Source organism: Anolis carolinensis, chromosome 2 (genome assembly GCF_035594765.1).
Source record: "Anolis carolinensis isolate JA03-04 chromosome 2, rAnoCar3.1.pri, whole genome shotgun sequence".
NCBI classification, from domain to species: domain Eukaryota; kingdom Metazoa; phylum Chordata; class Lepidosauria; order Squamata; family Dactyloidae; genus Anolis; species Anolis carolinensis.
The window spans coordinates 121,111,507-121,132,535 of NC_085842.1; the positions used below are offsets into that span (position 1 = coordinate 121,111,507).

Genomic DNA, 21,029 nt, shown 5'->3' on the forward strand with positions numbered 1-21,029 from the left:
GAGAATTGGTATTGGGGGGGGGGAGTGCTTAGAGAAATTGCATGGTTTACAGAAATAGAAAAGCAATTAAGGAAATAGCGAAAGAAGGCAGTTTCATGAAACAGCCCAGGAAGAACCGGGCTGTTTCATGAAGCCACCCCCTGAAGATGCCCGATTAACCATGCAGTCACAGTTTCTTCTGATATCTTCATTTGGGGATCTATAGTTGGGATACGGTGGCTTGTTCAATTTCTAGTTTGGGAGTGCAAACCAGGATCAGAAATGATGATGATGATGATGATGATGATACATTATTTGTATCGCACCCTATCTCCCCATAAGGACTCAGGGCAGTTACATTGTTCTAGTTTGTTCTCACTAATCAAAATACAACATTTTTGAACAGGCATTTGGTTGATTAGGGCCTCCATGGGGTGGTAGTATGCAGAGCCGTTCTTAGGTAATTTTTTAGAGTAGGCAATCAGAATTCCCCCCCCCCCGAATTTTGGGGCCCCCCAAACTGGGGGGGGGGGCTGAGCAGCAGGGAGGGGAGGGGTCTGCAAAGCACCAAGAAACGAGAAGGAAGGCATTCCTCAGCGCTTTGCAGACCAGAGAAGCAGACGCCGCTTCTCCTGTCTGCAAAGCGCCGAGAAACGGCCTCCTTCTCGCCAGGAAGCCGTTTCTCAGCGTTTTGCAGACCAGAGAAAAGGGGCCTGCTCCTCTGGTCTGCAAAGCTCTGAGAAACGGCTTCCTTCTCAGCAGGAAGCCATTCCTTGGCGCTTTGCAGACCAGAGAAGCGGGCGCAGCTTCTCTGGTCTGCAAAGCGCCGAGAAACACCTTCCTGCTAAGAAGGAAGCCATTTCTCCAAGCTTTCTCTGGTCTGCAGAGCGCCGAGGAACGCCTTCCTGGTGAGAAGGAAGCTGTTCGGTGCTTTGCAGACCAGAGAAGCCGGCACCACTTCTCTGGTCTGTAAAGCACGGAATGCCTTCCTGGCGGAGCCAGGATTTGCCTGTGGCGCCCCCAACTAAATAGTGCCACAGGCAAATGCCTAGTTTGCCTGGCAGGTGAACCGCCCCTGGTAGTATGAAACTTGCATATTTTTCCATATTGTTCAGCAGTTTGGGGCCATTTGCAGCTGAAAACTACCTCGCTGTAAGCCTGAGATTTTTCTTTTTAATGGGGGATTTAAGAGCCACAAACGTGGAGTTTGGTGTTTGTGTATGCCTGAATTTTTCCCATTAAAGGCAGATTGGTATTTAATGGGAAAAACAGGGAAATCAGCCTGAACACCCAGAGATCTGGCATAGTATAGGTGCTATGATATTCTATAATTAATTTCCTTTCATAATATGTGGATTCTGCGCCCTGCATGAATTTAACATAAATAACTGTAGACCTATCCAAATACCATTAATTTAAGACCATGACTACAATACAAGAAGATTTTAAATATGCATAAAGATAGTCACCTAGCCCATTCCAATTTTAAAAGTAGCTTGTGCGGCAAATTTGATATTCAGGTGGTTCACTAGAGAAGTGTGGCTTGCTTAGCTTGCATGCAACCCCCCCCTTCCCCATTTTTTGAGCATATTGTAGCTGTCCTTTCTTTTACCCATATTGGCTATGGCTTTTATAAACAAATCTCAGTAAAAATTAAGGGGGCCTAGAGGAATGGGTGTCATTTTGACAGCCAAGCAGTTTTCCCATGTTTTCCTCAGTCAGAGTATGGCAAGTCAAATTAAGGAAGCTGATATTGAATGCTCTGTAATGCTTTTTTTCAGTGTGGTGGGAATGTTTTTACAATGGATCACTTGAATGAGCTATTGAAAATGTATTCCCCAAACAATCATCATCTAATTATGCTTGCTGCTTGATGCTTTTAAAAAGAAAAAATAAACAGTGGTAACTATCATGGGATTATTCTCTCTGAACGCTCTCAAAATGGCTAAAATAACAGAGATAATTAGATTAAATTGTGAGGTAGATTTGTATGAGGTGAGAACAAGTTTTTATTTGCCTCTCATTTTTGGAGTGTAGTTTTTACTGGAAAGAGGCTATTAAGTGGAAGTTGGCAGTAGGGCTTTTTCACATTCAGTTTTACTGTGTGAGTGCTATCGAATTAGAAGTAACATGTGACACTATTGCTTCTTTGTATGTAAATTTAGTTGGTTTCCACTGTGGACATAGCTAAAAGGCAGAATATATCAGAAGTTTCTTTGGTCAATAAACTATGGAAATTTTTTGTCAGACACAGGATTTCATAGGCATTTCATGGAATTTGACTTATATGGCTGTCAAAGTTGAAAAAGGGGACCCAGATCTTATGTGATCTATTACCATTGTGTCATTTTAAGAGGCAATGACAATGCAACTACATTTTTCCTATGCAACAAAGGAAAATTGTATGTCCCAAATTACACATATTGGAAGGCAGCACCAATATTTTAAAATCTACAGTATATTGATAGTTTCACTGGACTGGAGACCCACAGTTAGTGGAGGCTTTCCCAGGAGCAACAGACCAATGTCTTCCTTATATAATTGTGTTGTCGAGCCAATTTAGGGTTCGTCTCTGGAGCAGAGGCGAACTGATGCTCTCTGACTGCAGGATTTGATCCTGGCCAGCGGGGGTGCTGCGAATTAAAAGTAAAAATCTCACCCAGATCTTGAAGAGAGAGAACCGAGTTGCCTTTATTCAGTTCAGCTGAAGAGGATGGCACCCCCAATCGTTCGTCAGGGAGCCATGTCACATAACACATTACAACACTTTTTATAACATAAAAACAGGGCGTCAACTTTGGATTTCCTACAGCCGCCCCTTCAGACCAGCCTCACACTGATTGGTTGTTGCTAACAGCGGTAGGGGGAGGCAGTTTGGCCCCTCGGCCAGTCAGGAGCAGGGAGGGGGGCCTGGTGGGAAACAATGAACCGAGGATGGTTTTTGAGTGGGTTTAAGTGATTCATGGAGGATAATAATGGCTGGCGAGATCCCCTGGGTTCTCAAGCCAACCAAATATTGTTCTGCAGAAGTGGGAATATACATCTGTGTCTGGCAGAAACGCCAGAATCCGGTTTCCTAAAGGCTGAATATTGAAACAAACGGGTGAAGCTTTTGAGAGTGGAATCAGCTAGGTGTGTACACAAAGGAGTGAGACGGTTTTGGGTAATCTCCACTTTCCAGGGTGGAGGGTTTTACCCCAGTGGAATGTGGTAATCCTGTCCAAAGGCGCTCTACCTTGAGTGGCCAAGCTCCGATGTTCAAGGGAACAGCCATTCCTTATTGTTCATGCAAAATGCCTTGATTGAGACCTTTTAAGTGTGTGTGTTTATGTGCCGAAATGCTGGGGCCAAGGTGACATTTCCTATTTTAAAAGTTCATATATGAGGCATTTTGGGAAGGGAGACATATAGAAATATATAGAATACATTCATAGAACCAGAAATCATATTGCCTACTCCCACCCAAAGGTCCAGAATGTTTCATGAAGTTTCATCGGAAAGTCCAGAATCCAAGGGAAAAGACAAGGAGTTTTCATTTGAATGTCCACAGCATGGTCAAGCCAGCCAGGGTTCACAGCGAGGTCACTTTGACATGGAGGAAAAGACATTGCACAAGGAAATAATGTTTGTGAACCACTGGTTCAGGAAAGGAACCTCTCCTCTTTTCTAAAGCTTCGCTTTTTGGATCTGAACTTTTGCTCACACTTCTCTCCAGAGGCTTTTCCTATTTGTTAACTATTTTAAGTCTGTGGAGCAAATCTCCAGACCATTGCGAACCTCCGTGGTATCCCTTTTTTGTCCTCTTGTGCCAGTCATAGCTTTCCTAACCTTTAGATCCACTACATGTAGAGTCAGGGCTGTGATGTTTGAGTTGAAATAGGGAAGACAAGTCTTTCCTCAACCCTGGATATCCCAATCACCTATGCAGACAAGTCCATGAATCTACTGATGGGAGTTACTGCTTGTGGTGGGACCTAAAACAGGACATTTAGGTGAAAAGAGTTCCAGAACTGAGTTGCTCAGGTTTACCAGGCTATAGCCAACATAAGTACTCTACAGCATAAGTAGAGGGTACTCACTAGCCTCTCCCTTCTGAGTTACAGAGGCTTCATAGCTTTAAAGGGAGAGGTAGATAGGCAGACAAGTAAACTCGCTCGCCAACTTCTCCCCTCCACAGCTACACTTTAACGCAGCTGTGCCACCGCATAGTAGTCACAATACCTACTGCATGGAGAAAAAGTGAGACTATTATGTGATGAAATATAGTATGTCTCTGTCCACCTGGAAAAAGTATTTATGAATTATCTGGTTGCTGCTTTGCCCTTTCTCTTTACTTTCCTGCCTGCCCACCTCTGTCAACCATGACTGCCTGGCTGCTCAGAGCTCCCTTTCCATGAAGCAGTTCAACCCATCAGGTTCTTGTATCGTTGACTATTATCAAGTGTAGAACTTAAGGGCACTGTAAGGGCATAGTATATCACTTCCAATACCATAGTGTGAAAACAAATAGAGTATGCATTTTGTTAGACTGAGCACTCAGCTGGATTGTTTTAAAAATTAGACTTCCGTTTTTAAAGGGAAACCAATGATGCAATTTGGCAGGTTTCATTCCCTCTTTACATTTTATGATGCCTCCAAATTTATGCAGATGTGAGAAAAAAGAAGAGTAATTCTACTGGTTTCCTATTGATCCAGATGTTGATATCTGAATTTAGATTTTGCATAAAGTTCAAGTTCAAATTGACCTAGATTGGACTGGAATGGATCTGCATCACTGAGTTAGGCTCCAGACTAAATCATGGGATCCTTGCACTATCCCTGTGTCCATTTTAAAATTGCTGCTATTACATTTACTTTCTCATACAGGACTCTGGGCCCTGTATCCCCATTTTAAACTCTGAGGTAAACAACTACGGTGGTGCTCATACATAATTTTGCTGATATGTAAGGCCATGTTTTAGAGATTTTCTCCCACATCCCATGAGTCTTTTTCTTTGACTGAGTTGATCTGGCACTCTGACGCAGTTCCAATAATGAAGGCGAGGATTTATTTAGTAGCACTTTAATGAATGCTATGGAGCCTTGCATTTATAAACTTCCATTTGCCAAGGGAAAATAGCATCCGCTGTGTGACAAACATGTTCAGCTGAAATGCTTTTTATTAAAATGTAATCATGCGTGTTTATACATTTCATTTTAATAAAAAACCTGCCATACATCTAACAAAACCTAGTAAATTAGAGCAGTATATAAGATTCCAAAATATCCATACTACAGGAAATCTTTTACTGCAGCAGGTCCTAAATAATATTGCACTGAAATGGATACAGACAGATGGAAAATTTCATCCTGCAGTAGGTAGAGTTTCACCACAGCCAAATGCCGAAGTAATACTTAAAAATGGACTCTCCTTCTAGTGGTTGGGAATTGAAAATGAATTTGTGTGCCATAGGGCCATTGCATTGTTCTCTATAAATTAGTATGCCAAAACATTGTGTCCTAGAGTCTATTTTAGGAATATTTAACCTCACACATCACAGATTGGGTGCGGGACGGGAGGGAGATGTTATTTGGGAAGGTTAGGTCATTGGTACTTTACATTAAGTGCCAAAGATGTGAAGGTTTGAAATTTTGCCTAAATAGCTACTGTAAGCAATCCCAAGGCACAAAAGGAAGAAGGGACAACTATATCAGCTCTTGCAACTGACAAACAGAATGGGTTTTTTTTTTACTAGACAGATATTTACTTGAGTAAATAGGACGGTGCCTTCTATCTCTTAAATTTTTAGCTTCAGATCTGGCTTTTTGTCCTTGAATACCTTAAACTGTAAAGTTGTTTACCCTGGGCTGCTGCAGTTGCAAATAAGCAGACAAGGCCAAGGATATGGACAAGTGGCACAACACTTTCTTGAAGCTGCACCAACACAACTGCTGATCTGGAAAGTATTATCCTGGGGTGATGCTCTTCAGCAGTAATAATTCCTGGCAGATGCATCATAAAACCAACTATGGGGTTAGTGCAAGGGACAGCAGAATATGAAATGACTCCTTCACTTGACATCTTAAAATCTTTTTGTTACCAAAATTACAAAGATGCATTATCAGAAAGCATTACAGTTTTTTTTCTTTTAGTCTTTTAACTGACCAGATCTAATATTGGTCTCTATTTATATTGGATCTGACTAAGACTCCATCCAAAATTCCTTTATCCAAAGGGATATATTTATTTCATTTACAGCCCACTTTCCAATAAGTAATCTGCAGTATGAATCAGAATTAAGATCAGAATGTCTACCAGTTTTGGAGAGGATGTCATGTGCCAATACATTTACAGCTCTGGAGACAGGCAGGCTAGCCATTCCAGGTGCCATGCTTTAATCAAGGAGGCAAAGGGAAAGAGTAAAGAGAATTTTGCCACAGTGAAGTGCAATAGCAATTATTTCCCACTAATGTAAATCCAGCCATTATATGCCTCTCGGTTCTTTATTGAATAGGTCTGGTAAATTTGAAGGAGAATGTTTTTACAAAATTGCTATGAAACAGAGTGTTGCCTGAGATTGTTACTGCATTTCATCATTACTGCTGATCAAAATGAAAATTTAAACTGCGATGTATGATGGAAGAAACTGCTAGTCAGTTTAGATTTCTCTCAAGAATAGTTACAATTTATACATTGTCTGCTAATTTGAAAATGAGAAACTTTCTTCTTTCATTCTGAAATATGCCAAACCATTTAGCAGAGGGCTAAATCTCACATGCCCCAAATGCCAGCTTCTATTAGAATAAAATTAGCAGTTTATTTAACACACTCCTGGAAATCTTTCATTCTAGAGTTTGAAAAGTTCCCTCTGAGGATGTATCACTCTGACTGGGAACTGCATTCAGATATTTATATTGCATTTCAGATACAGAACAATGGTCTCAACTGATTAATGGTATCAAATGATATACAAATGGTGAAAGTTTCATGATGTCAGAAAAAATGTTTTCAGCAATAAACAGCTATAAAGAAAATGATCAGGGATAATTTTATATTCCTGGGGCTTGCTATACCCTTACTTTATGTGATTAATTTGAAAGCAAGAAGTTAATTGATACTGACTCAGTTTAAATCTTGATCTACATGAATTTACGCAGGTTAAAGATTCAGATTCACAGTTAAAATAGCTGGAAGGAACCATCTCCACTTATTAGTGGTTGTTGCCTATTTCAGCTACCACCCGATTTGAGAGCCAGATTTTTGTGTGTTTGAGATCTTGAGAATCTGAGCCAATGAAAGAAAACACCTAGTAGCTTGGAAGAGTAAAATAAGGACTTTTTCCTTTAAAGCAAGGATGGGTAACTTCTCCCAAACATGTCTACAAATATGGCAAATAACAGATGTATTCAGAATTGCCATTTAATGTTATTTTAGGACTTCCCAGGCTCACTTCAGCCCAGAAATCCCATTTTAGAAGTGAGAAGTGACTGGAAGGAGGCTTCTCAATGTCGGAGTTAATAAATTTGGATTGGTTTTGATATGAATCAAGATGCTTTGTCAGTTTGGGAAAAGATGTTCAGCTCATTCCCATGTGAATTGAGAATGGAGGGAATAAGCTGAAGCTATTTTGTGAGGATCTTTAAAAAAAATAACCTCCTCCCCATCTATTTCCACTCGATGTGTAAAACAAGACTAACTTTTAAAGCTTATTATAACTGAAACATACTTCTCTGGTAAACCATGAGGTTGCCATGCTTGGAAGGATAAAGCTATTCTAAATGTTTCATTTTGAAAGGATTTTGTGTCCAAATAGAAAATCAGGAAGAACTTGTTTCCCCTTTCTTTGACCTAATTCTGCTCAGGGTTGGGTCTTTTCCCACACCTACTCTAAATGTAAATATAGCTTTGGAGGATTTTTCACATTGAAAGTTCCTACCTTTGGAGGGAAGTCAACTTTCTTTTTTATTCCTTTGACAATAACAGGCTTTTCTTTTTATTAACATTAGGCTCTAACATCTAATGCCTTAGTAAATTGTCCTCTCACAATAGGTTTCTCTATGTAGTTCAGACTGTAATCAGCTGAGATAGAGAGTGAGATTAGAAAAAGAATAAAAATGAGTTGGTTGTCAAACTTGATCCTGGAATAGGTGACATTCATTTCATCCACCAAAGTCCATTCAGTAGCAGGAATCAATGGTTCTTTTAGGTTCTACTGAGAGAGGAAAACCCAAGGAAGCATCAATTCCTGCTACTTTCTCCACCATGCTGCCACTTCTGACCTTTCTGAACACCTAGAAGGGAAAATGGCAGCAATAACGACAACATACCAGCAGTCCATGGTCAAATTTAAGGGATACTTAAACAGATGTGATGCTGTTTTGAACTGAAAGCTACCCACATCTATACTTGGAACACAAGCCACGCCAGAGTTAACTCTCAGTTTGACATCTCCTAATTTGAATAAGAGACATCCTAACTCACAACATCAGTGATATTTAAATTGCAGCTTACAAGGTACACACTAGGTCTCACTGGCCGTTTTTGTGAACTGCAAGTGCTCGAGAAGCCCTTTCTTTTTTCATCTCTTGAAAAAATGCAAAAATGTATGTTTTCCTTTTGCAGTTTTGAGTTAAAACAGGGTATGGGTTCCCTACGTGAAACAGCTAGGTTTTTTTGTTTTGTTTTGTTACTTGGGTTTTTAAAAAAATGTTACTGAATAAAAGTAGATGAATAATGAAACTGCTGGGAAATAACAACATGGAAGGGTTGGAAACACAATATTTTCATGCTGTATATAGTACATAGACTTCATGTTGCCAGGTGATATATGGCAACCCCATGAATGTCATAGGGTTTCCTAGTCAAATAATGAATGCTCAGAGGTGATTTAGTCAGTATTCCTTGCTCTGAAATGTAGCCTGCAGCACTTGGTATTTATTGGCTGTCTCCCATCCAAGTATTAACCAGGGCTGACCCTGCTTTGTTTCCAAAACCAGAGGAGGTCTGGTTCTTTTAGGTGTTTTGGCAGGCTCATTTTCATTTGACTCCTTAAATATGTTGGCAGGCCAAAAGGTGATGCTGCCAAGTTATATATAAAGGTACATTACAAATTTGTCTGTTCCTACTTAACCCTTTTATGGTAATTTCTTTTTTTTAAAAAAATCAATAAGGTCTGATGTTGTATTTGCATCTCAAATAACATTGCCCCAGTTATATCAGGCATTGCATATTAATTTTACATTTTTGCCAAGCAATTAAAATAAATGGTTGTATGGATTAGCACAGCTAGACCGAGTCAGCTTCTGATGTGTTATTGAAATATTGCCTGCATGAGCAATTTGCAGTCAGAGGGCAGAAATAATTCTAATAAGGTCAATTAGCATTTGGAGTTCTTTTTAGTAGCTTTAATTAAGTACAACCTTACACCAAGGACATGTGTGCCCCTCCTCTGCCATGCATACACCTCTTTGAGTTAACGTGGTCTTTTTGAGGGCTAATTGACTGAGTTCGTTCTAAGTTTCTGCCGGTGATTCCTCCTCTCTTCACTGTTTGTAGTCCAGACAAAGAAACCAACAAAACATCACAATAGTGCTTCCCAGTAAGCCATTGATTTATGTGAGACACAGTGCAGACCTCTCCATCATCTAGCCTTCTACTATCTACATACCCGAAAGTCACATTAATGCAAATTCAAGTTGGTCCAGTTTTCCATCTTTTTTCTTTGACATATTTGTAGGATATTCAGATCTAAAATCTATTCTTTGGACAGAGATTCCATGTTTTCACTGAAATCACCCTAACCCATACCTCACAACCTCTGAGGATGCCTGCCATAGATGTGGGCGAAACGACTTCTAGAACCAGAGCCAGCCCTAGGTATTTTTCAAGTGTAGGCGAACAGAATTTTGGTGCCCCCCCCCCCAAAAAAAACCAATCACTGAAAAATAAAAGCATTGGATAAGTGAAAATGTTTGATAATAAGGAGGGATTAAGGAAAAGCCTATTAAACATCAAATTACATTAGGATTTTACAAATTAAGCACTAAAACATCATGTTTTACAACAAATCAACAGAAAAAGCAGTTCAATACCTTGCGGAGGCAGGCCGCAGGAGACAGGAGTTGCCTCAATGGCGCCCCCAACAAGATGGCGCCACAGGCAACTGCCTAGTTGGCCTGGTGGTTGAACCGCCTGTGTCTAGAACATGGCCATACAGCACGGAAAACATACAAAAACCCTATCTTCACTGACTCTTAAAAGAAGCAAACTAACTAAATAAATCACCAAAATTTAAAAAGCCAAGCACAATGTGACTTTTAACTAATCCCATTTGTTTGGTTCCAAAGGTCTATGGGAAATATCTTCAGGGAACTCCATAATAACATATTTCATGCAGCTAGAATCCTAATAAGCATGCTGTATGATATAATGTTGGTTTTACATTAACCAAGAGTGAAAGTATTATCTGTAGTTCTGTGGTCATGGACACACCATAATTGTTGAGGTCTAGACTTGCTAGGACTGCAGGGATGCGGGAGCAGAGAATATGACCTGCCTTAGCCAGGGCACCTGCGAAGCTCACTGCTGCCTTGGCAGTCATGACGATCTTGTTGACCTGATGAATGGAGAAATGGAAGACAAAATCTCTCCTTAGCATCCCTTCTCACCCAAACTAGTAGCGATGTAAAACTGGTAAAGCACCTGGCCTAGATGATTTAATGATGGAGCAAATCAAACACCTGGGATCCAAAGCTGAAAACTGGCTTTTGAAATTCTACAATCAGTGCTTGGCACACAAACAGATTCATAGAGTATGGAGGAAAACTAAGATCATTGCCATTTTAAAACCCGGTAAAGATGCCTCCAATGCCAGTAGCTACCGCCCCATCTCTCTCTTATGTCATCTATCTAAAGTATATGAGAGGATGCTATTAAATTGATTAGGACCTGTCATCGAAGCTAAGCTTATTGCACAACAAGCAGGTTTCAGACCAGGGAAGAACTGTACAGGTCAAATTCTTCATCTGACTGAGCATATCGAGGAAGGCTATGAGAAAGGCTGCATTACAGGAACAGTTTTTGTGAACCTTACGGCAGCCTACAACACGGTGCAACATAGAAAAATGCTGCATAAAGTCTACCATATCACTTTGACGTTATAAAAACTGTCCAGACCCTCCTGGAAAACCACAGCTTCTATGTGGAGTTTCAGGGCTGGAAAGGTAGATGGAGGAGGCAAAAGAATGGTTTACCCCAAGGCAGCGTTCTTGCACCGACCTTATTTAACATCTTCACGAACGATCAACCACAACCACCACTCACAAAGAGTTTTATATATGCTGATGACCTTGGTCTAACAACACAAGCAAAAGATTTGGAAACAGTTGAAAACCAACTTACTAATGCCTTGAAAGATCTCTCCAGCTACTACAAAGAGAACCACCTGAAGCTTTCCACCTACGTAACCGTGAAGCCAACAGGAAACTGAAAGTTACCTGGGAAGGCCAAGAGCTTGAACACTGTTTCCATCCTAAATACCTTGGTGTCACCTTAGATCGAACACTAACATATAGGAAACACTGCATGAACACCAAGCACAAAGTAGCTGCACGCATGAACATCCTGTGGAAACTGACTGGCAGTGCATGGGGTGCAGACCCACAAGTAATATGAACATCAGCCCTGGCCTTGTCTTTCTCAACTGCAGAGTATGCCTGTCCTGTTTGGCACAAGTCTGCCTATGCGAAGCAGATGGACATAGCACTGAACGAAACATGCAGAATAATTACAGGATGCCTTAAACCTACACCTGTTGATAAACTCTACAAGTTAGCTGGCATTGCCCCTCCTGACGTGCGACGGGAAGTTGCTGCTAACTGTGAGAGACATAAGGTCAAACATTGTGAAAGCCATCCACTGCATGACTATCAGCCTCCTCCCAGTAGACTCAAATCAAGGAAGGGCTTCATGAGAACCACCACTCCTCTTGATGTTCCTCCAGCAACAGCAAGAGTATCCCTCTGGGCAGCCAAACCAGGCAATTCCAACTGGATGCCCCCCCCCACGAGGGACTTCCTCCAGGGGAAAACCAAGAATGGTCAACTTGGAAGTCCCTAAACAGACTCATAAGCAGAGTGAGCAGATCAAAAGACAACCTGGCAAGGTCGCACTACCTGGAAGAATCCTCCACCTTGTGTGACTGTGGAGCAGAACAAATAACTCCGCATATGTATGCTTGCCCACAATGTCCTGCCTCATGTACGGAGAAGGAGTTGTTTAAAGCTACGGACAATGTGGTCGCTGTTGCCTGCTTTTGGTCTAAAACTATTTAGCTGCTTGTGATTTCCTTTATTTCATCATTTTTAAATTTATTTATTATGCAATGCTTTTGACACAAAATAAAAATAAATAAAACCCAAACTAGTCCCCTGGTTTTCCAGAAATCTGGCAGTGATAAAACAAGGGCAAGGCCACTGGAGTAACATTAGTAGAAAACCTAGGCTAGGACCAATCAAATCCAGGCAAGAGCCTCTCTGAAAGCCTACTCTGTGGCAATGCAGGCAGCACAAAATATTTCCACTCTGCCACCATTGCATCAGGAAAAAAGCCACTAAAATGTTTCAAGTGATGTGCAAGGGGAAACTCCAGAAACTAAACAGCCATTTATGAATAACTTGTTCAAAACTTTCCAGATAAAAGCAGTCAAGTCTGCTTCAATTTAGAAGTTATAATTAATATAGAGCAAGTGGGTGTAACTTTGCTTGCCAAGTAATAATAGTTGTATTTCAATTTGAACAAGTCAAGAGTATGGACAGAATGTTTGGATTGGTGAGAATTACTACAAGGGTATTAGACCCTTCTATTTCTGACTTAATGAAAAAGCCTGAGGGAAACCAGTTGAATTGGTAGAGAGAGTGGTCAGTGTCTTGCTAAAATAAAACAGTTCCCTCCTGCCTAAAACCGGAAGTTATTAGATTATTATTGAAGCACTTTTCCCAAGAGCCCACTGTACTGGATAACTACCAGTCAGTTTCCAATATTCAATTATTGGACAATAATTTAGTACCATTATTGGTACTAAAACATTTGTGGCCATCCATCTCCAGGAGTTTCTGGGTGAGACAGATTATCTAGATCCATTTCAGTCTGGTTTCATGGAAGTAGGTCTTTCCAATGGCTCTGGAATTTTCTTCCTAGAGAAGATAGACTGGTGCCCTTCTTGCTATCTCTACATAGACAGGTGAAAATTTTTTTTTCTGTAGGCCTTTGAAAGCTAAATGGAAAAAGGGTATTTCATGGGGTGAGTTTCTTTTCTTTTAAATAGTTATGCTTTTAACTGCTTTCAGTTTTATTGATCTTTTAATTATATTTCTAGCTGTATGTCTTTTAATTTTTGTAAGTCACTTTGAGTAATGGACATGGAGAAAACCTAACTATCATCATCATCATCATCCATAATTGTAAATCCAATTGTTGGACATTATAGAAATGGGAAGGAGCATTTCCCCTTCCTAACTAGAGCTACTCTGAATTCTTATTTGGAGGTTGAAGCTTATTTTTATTGGCAAAGAGGGCTTCAGGAAAGAGGGAAGGACAGCCAGTTCTGCCACCCCAGCATCTGAATAATATTGAATTTCAGTTACTGAAATAACTTGAATATTTTAATTGAATGAGGTCAGTCAGCACAAAGAAACCAAATTGTGTGCAGACTATAATCATAGATGTGCAAATGGATACATATTTGCATCAGTGTGTGCATCCTTACTCATTAAAGTGGCTGGATGTATTGCTTGAGGTTGATGGGAATGTCTATCTTCATTGTGATTACAGCTAACTCACCCAAATTCTTTCTATATTTCTCAGACTAAGCAATAATTATGGTCAAAATATTAATTTCAGGTATCTGGAAGGAAATCATTTATCTGCTGTACCAAAGGAACTCTCCATGTTCAGACACTTAACACTGATGTAAGTATCTTCACTTTGCTGCCAGTGCAAGAGAAGTGCAGCTTCTTTTCCAGGATGTCACTGCATGTTGCTATATAGTTATGACTATGAGGAACAGAGATAGATTTCTTTTGCTTAGTGAATTTGGCATTATTGTTAACATAGCAGGACATGTTTTTGCTAAAACAAAACTCGTGTACCCAATCTAACCTTTAGATGAATCTCATTCACAATAACAGTGTGGCCCACAGAAACACAAGCGGATAGGATAATACAGAGCTGCACAGTTACCCATGCATCATTCCATGTGCAATGCTTATTTGCTGTTAGTAGCCAGGGTCATTCTGGATTCATTCCACCAGATGAGGAATGTGCTGCAATAAAGCCAGCTTCATTGGGTTTTCCCTCTCCTCCATCTGCCATTTTACAGACTACAGAAGAAGGGAAAGTAGGAATAATACAGCACCAGCAGTTTTTGCCTGGGAGAGGTTTTGTTTTGAGATGTTGCTAATGAGAAAAATAACTTCCACCTGCATTTCAGCTACTCATTATACAATTCATATAACAATAAGTTTTGTTTAATCAAGGCATTCCTTTTTTACCCATCTCTCCTCATCCCCTTTTTATTTTGGTTTATGTCCTTTTAGAGTGGAATCCTATAGCCTTGGTTCTTTTTTATTGATCTGCGTCACAATGGTACACAGTGGCCATTGATCAAAATCACTTTATGATCCTTTCTGGCTGAAGAGTGGGATATAACAGTTTTAAATGAATGAATGTGACTAAATATTTTCATAGATGTGAAGTTCTGACTAATTTGATAAACTTTAGTGGCTTTCTGTACAGTACATTTTGTAGCATAAACTGCACACTACATTTCATATATTTTTAAAGTAGACATGCAAACCACCCCAACATGGGCATCTTTGAGCTTTTTTTGGACTGCAGAGTCCCAAACAACATGGCCAGTCAGAGATGATGAGATGTGGAGTCCAAAGGATTTGGAAAGCATCATGTTGGGATGACTAACTTAATTCATCTCACAAGGCATGCCAGGGTTTTATGCCAAAGTTTGAAATATTTGGAATTCAAAGTATTTCTAATAAAAATATTATTTTGTCAGAGCTGGGTTTTATTTTCTTGTAGATGTATGCTTATGCCACTTGTCAAAGTTCAGAGTGCTTGTTTTTGGCCTTAAGGAAAATTTCTCATTTTCACCCAACCTAGTATCTCTAGGGCCACCTCATCTTTATGTACAAGTAGGGCCTCCACTTTTGTGTGGGTTTGTGGCACAGAACCCCCACAAAAGTGGAAACCTCACAAATAAAACATTTTACCTGTCAGAACACTTCTCTAAGAATCTCTAGATCCTCCAGAGTGACTCAGTGGCCAAGCTTCAGTGAAAATTGACCCTACAGTTGCCCTGAAGGACCTAGAGATCCCTAGAGATACCTTTTTAATCAAATCTTCAAATGATCAAATCTGCCAGAGTTAAACTTATAACGTGGAGAGCTGACTGTTCATAGCTGTTTTCCTTATATTACCATTAGAGCTCTACCTTGAGGGCCTTCTGTTATGGAAAGCCCTCTTTATAGAGTTAATCTAGAACTACTTTGTGAACATTTCAGTGCCAGCGCATGGAATCTCCAGCCTCATTTTCATTTCATTTCATTTTTAATCCTGAATATTGTTGCTGCTAGGCTCTGTTTTAAAGTATTATTTTAATTCTGAGATAAAACTTTACGTTGTTGGTGTTTGTTATATTTAGTTTCCTGTCTTCTTATTGTATTGTTTTATTTTAAGGTTTTTAAAACTGGTGTTTATGGATTCGGGGGTTTTATTTGAGTCTTATTATACATTGCCCTAAAAGCCATTTGTTCCAAGGCAAGATAAATCCTGGAAATAAATAAATGCAATATTCTTAGAGAATCAACTTGAATTTGATCGAACTCTGAGATAATACTTCTTCTCTTTGCATCTATGACCTTTATTAATGTTTATTTTTCCCCACAGTGACTTAAGCAACAACAGCATTAGTGTGTTGGCCAATTACACCTTCAGTAACATTACACAGCTATCAACACTGTAAGTAGTCAGTGGTACAGGCACTGGTTCTCATTGCTATTCAGTGTGAGGTTTAGTTGAATTTAAGAGATAGCATTTTTTCATTTTTGAATTTTCTGTTCAGTGTACCAGTGGCAAAGTAAAACAACCTGTATTCTTTTATTCTCCTAGGATCCTCAGCTACAACAGGCTACGGTGTATTCCAGTCCATGCATTCAATGGCCTTAAGTCTCTCAGGGTGCTGTAAGTATCACTTGCTCACTGTTGTGGGAGGTAAATCTGAGGCCACCAGAGACAGCGGAATTTTTAATGGGCAGATAGCTTTTTTACGACTCACTGCATTGCACATATTTCAAGACAATTTGCTACAGTGTACTTATATTGAGATGTGAAATAACTTGTGTAACGGAAAGCCTTATTTTATTGGGGATTTTTGTCTATGTTATTTAATGGTGATTCAGTGGTAAAGGTGGGCAGGAGTTAGCTACTGATGATTGGCTATGGGTCACCATGGTAACGTAGCTGCTTCTGTAGAAATGTAACTATTTTGAAGCTAGCACGAAAGGGTCGGAGCTAGCTGGATGAAAAAGGAGGGAATGTTAGTTATGAAATAGTCAGTTATGAAAGTTCTCTAGCCGGTGAGCTAGGAAGAAGTCTGAAATTCAGTTAGTGAAGTTCTCTAGCCGGTGAGCTAGGAAGAAGTCTGAAATTCAGTTTTGAAAGTTCTCTAGCCGGTGAGCTAGGAAGAAGACGTCTGGAGTTCAGTTATGTTCAGGTTCTAGTGAGAGAGCTAGAAATAAGTTGTCTGAAGTTAGGTTTAGGTTTCCAGTGAGATAGAGCTGAGGAAAAGTAATACTGTTGAGACAAAGTTTCAGTCAAGTGGTTGATGTTAAGGAATGAACGATATTATCTATATTATGTACAAATGAAACTGAAGAAGTAAACCTTTGCGACAAGTTACGCTTTTTGGACTAAAGAAACCATAAATAAATAATCCTTTGTTTTTAATAAAGACAGTGTTATTGAGTGGTTAATTGCTCTACATAGAGTCAGTGGAAGATTCGTCTCACATACTTTCTCTCAGTGTCACATCATCTTATACATGCACACGCACAGACTCAAGTGTTTATAGCTGGCAGTGGCTGGGATCCTGAAAGAAGGATTGCCCCCTGCCATAGTGGGATTTGAGAGATCCCATATTAAAAAGGCGTGGCAAAGGTGTTGAATATTAAGAAGATTCCCTTAGCCTAAATGTAAAGGGCTTTGGGCAGGGTGTCCCACATTTAATAGTGGCAGTGGTTGGGATCTTGAGAGATTCCCCCCGGCCTGTTTGAGAAGCCACTCTTGTGCCTTTTTTTTAATGAAGTGAACCTTGCAGCTTGCTTTATAACCACCAGTCCAAATGATTATCGGGGGTTGTTTCTGTTCCTTCTGAGCTTTACATTTGTTTTAATTTGACCTTTAAAATACACTGATTTAAAACTAAAACTATGGAAATGAAAGCTACTGATAAGAGCCCTGGTTATTATATGCTTTGGTGTCCTTTCTAGCAGGATGCATAATAACCATTAAATGGATAATGCTCTCATTGTAGCAAAAGCTTAAATTTATATATAAAGATAGTGGGCCTGAGGCTTTAATTTTTTTTCATGGGTTATGGATACCTGACTAGGATGTGGAGAATAAACTATAGCTAATAGATTGTCCATATTTGCAGGAACCTCATGACAATTATTTGTTTGACATCCTCCCATTTACCAAGTTCAGGGTTCAAGATGATATTTATACTGCAAATAGGTGGATCTTTAGATGTAAAGCCTATTATGGGCTTCCTCTCTTTTTCCTCCTCACGCAGTAGACTGCATACCATTCTGAGATAACAAAATGTATGCCCAACATGTGGAAGAGGGGACAAAGTGGTTGAGTGACCTTTTGGAGACTCATGTGAGCCATAAGCTGCCAGTTTGTGAAGTTAAGAATCTGCAGAGTTTGCAAAAAACAATTTCACACATCATGAGTTCCAACAGAGATGTTAATTCCACAATGACTCTTGCCCAATCCATTGGGGAGTGTTATTTAGAAGATAATTCACTATCTTTAGTGATTGATGAGTAAGTAGTTTTTGTTCATAATTGATCAAGTGCTATGTTGTGGCCAAATCAATATTACCTGAATACCCACAGTTCTATAAAAGAAAGTGATGAATAAGTAAGGGTCAGTTTTTGAAATTCCAGATGTTGGCTCCTTACCTAATTCAAAGACCAGCTTTATCCTATCCTGGAATACCTCTTACTATGAGCAAGATAACATGACACTCTGTCAGTCTTGTGCCGAAGGGAAATGAAGCATGAATGAGTATTTCTCTTTCACTGTTTTGGGAAACCTCCAGATTGATTTGATTTATTATGGTCTACAAAACTCTGGTGTCAGCGACAACTCTCGCCACATGTCATCTACGTTGTTATTAAAAATCAATTCCCCTGAGGGAGAAAACTGCTTCCGAGCGACAGCGTACAATCTGTTAGTGTCACTTATTTATTGTCAAGGTTCCCAAGAGAACCTCGCTAAGGAATAATCGGCAAAAGAAATTCAGCGTTTTCAGGTTTCTTTTCAGAAAGGACACATAACTCGTTGTCCATCTGGATTTAACGTGCAGGTAGCCAGTTGCTTTCATGCATCAGCCACTCCTTTCTTAATTGTTTTGTTTGTCAAGAAATATGGTCTGTCAATATGAAATAGGAAATTATCCTGTCAGAATGCACACCTTAAAATTAAATTTAATTTAGGTGTCATATCCCCTAGCACATCTTCATCTGTAACATTTTAAGGTAATTTTTAAAACACGTGTAGCTAAGGATGTAGGCTTACCAGATAAAATATGTATTGCAAAACTATACCAATAAAATTGTATGGAACTCCTTGCATGGAGTTTGAACTTCGTGCAATGTGTAAGGTTTTCCACACGTGCAGAGTTGGTCCTCTGCAATAGCACAATGAAATTTTCCAAGTGCAAGGACTTCAGTCTTTCAAACTTAGTCAACTTGGCTTGTGGATTTGTAGAACTTAAAACACAATGTGTATAATATAGAGAAAAGTGCAAACCATCAATCTCACTTGTAACTGTCTTGAATATACATTTGCTATGTGTATGTACTAAATATTCAGCATATAACCAAATGCATCGTCAAATGCATTATGTTGACTTCAAATGAACTTAATTGCACGTTGTTCTCATTTTAGTATATGACACTTTAGACTTTCTTGTCTCTCTAGTTTCGGTGAGAGCTTGTTAGCTAAAGGCAGTGCAACCCTAATTCAAAGATGAGCCCATTGCAGAGCTCAGAAATCTCTACCTACCAACAAAAATCCTTTTCTGCCAATTGATGTCATAGAACTGTTGATAGAACTCTTTGTCAGAAAAAAATTGAACAAAGACTAGACAGAAGCCAGGTTGTGCCATATCCAAATTTCCTCCAGTCCAAAGACTGGGCCAGGATGAGGGTAATTTATAAGAAAATAATTTTAATGTCCTAAATAATCTCCAAAATCCTTAGCCTGAGCCTCATCTGGATTCTGGACGGATTCAGTTTGCCCAGTGTCAACTCAGCTAGGCAATAGTCATATTGACCATTTGGGATTGCAGTGGGTCCAACCCACTTATGATATAGTGTCAGAGTTATAGAAGTGTGTTCTATTTCCTCTGGAGATCCAAAGTCATGTAACGCAGAAAAGAATATGGCCAACAAATTCTGAAGGCTAATCTTTTAACATAAATTAAATAGTTCTATATTTTCATCTTGAAATCATAGAATTGGAGTAGTCATCCAGTTCAATTCCAAAGCAGCATATTCCACTATCAAACAGTTTTCACCATCAGGGGGTTCTTCATAATGTTTAGGTGGAATCTCTTTTTCTATATTTTGAATCCATTGCACCATTTCTTTGTCCAGAGCAACAGGAAAAAGCTTGCTCCATCCTGGCATTTTTAAGTATTAGATTGCACTTCCTGTAAATAAAACTCAACTGGTAACTTTTTATTACCTTAAAAAGGTTGGAGTGCTTGATATATTTTTCTTCCTGTGTTTTCAATAACAATATTTTAACTTCCTTTTGAGATCAAACTTCCGTTAAATGGTTCTTGCCTTTTCTGAACTGGGTTCAGCAAATTCTAATTATTATCTCACATGACCAAATTATCCCATAATTTACTATACTATATTGTTCTTCAAAAAGAAACAATGCAGTCAAAAGGAAAGAACACATTGGACTTAGCCTTTTTTTACGCATAAACAAATGCCAAACTTTAAAAAAAGCATATTGTTACCTTTACTTAAACAGGTTCAAACAGATCTTGGCAAAAGCAAGAGAAGATTTTATAACCCAAGCAATACATTGCCTTTGCCAAGATTTTCAGAAATAGAAAACACTGAGGATAAATAAATCTCATATTAATAATGACAATTTAGCATCCATAACGGGCTGTACTCTGTGACACCATTGCTCCACAAAGGATGGCTCAGCATTAAAACCTGGGCAGAATGCTTTCCTCTTGTGAAAAATATTTCTTGCTAGAAATAACAGCTAAAATGTTAAACATAATATATGCTTAAAATAATCTTTTAGGAAAAGCCAAATAAAGAACGAATGTATGTCATTCCTTATTAGTCAGCAAGATATCAAGTCACAGGATTACGTGGTTATACAGGTTCCTGCTTCAGTCACAACCTGAAACTACAGCTTTAGCTAGTTGTGGCTAGTTTTCCGTTCTGAATTAAGTAATACTCCCAATTCTCTAGCAAGCATAAATGCCTAATAAAGGTGAACTGCTGTTCCAGAGTGCACAAATTCCAAGATCACCTGTATCTTGCTTTCATTGTTTAAGTATGTTTTTGCCATGACAACATCTTATCTGTACCATAGCAACCTTTTTTGCAGTATAGTATCATTGTGGTCTTAGGAGAAGTTCCTTCTTAGACCATTTCTTAGACCCTTTTAAGTGCTGAAACAAGTACATGATGCTGCTTACATCCTATTGTAAATGCAAGGCCATCACCCTAAG

General features: G+C 39.3%; 1 protein-coding gene across 4 annotated transcripts in view; it reads left to right on the forward strand.

The window, feature by feature from the left end:
• The window catches only part of slit3 (slit guidance ligand 3), a 558,157-nt gene that overhangs the window by 451,918 nt on the left and 85,210 nt on the right, over nucleotides 1-21,029 (forward strand). For all 4 annotated transcript variants that reach the window (XM_062970473.1, XM_062970476.1, XM_062970474.1 and 1 more), the window contains 3 exons: nucleotides 13,859-13,927; nucleotides 15,920-15,991; nucleotides 16,142-16,213. In XM_062970473.1, the coding sequence (XP_062826543.1) occupies nucleotides 13,859-13,927; nucleotides 15,920-15,991; nucleotides 16,142-16,213 (213 nt within the window). The remainder of the gene's footprint in view (nucleotides 1-13,858; nucleotides 13,928-15,919; nucleotides 15,992-16,141; nucleotides 16,214-21,029) is intronic.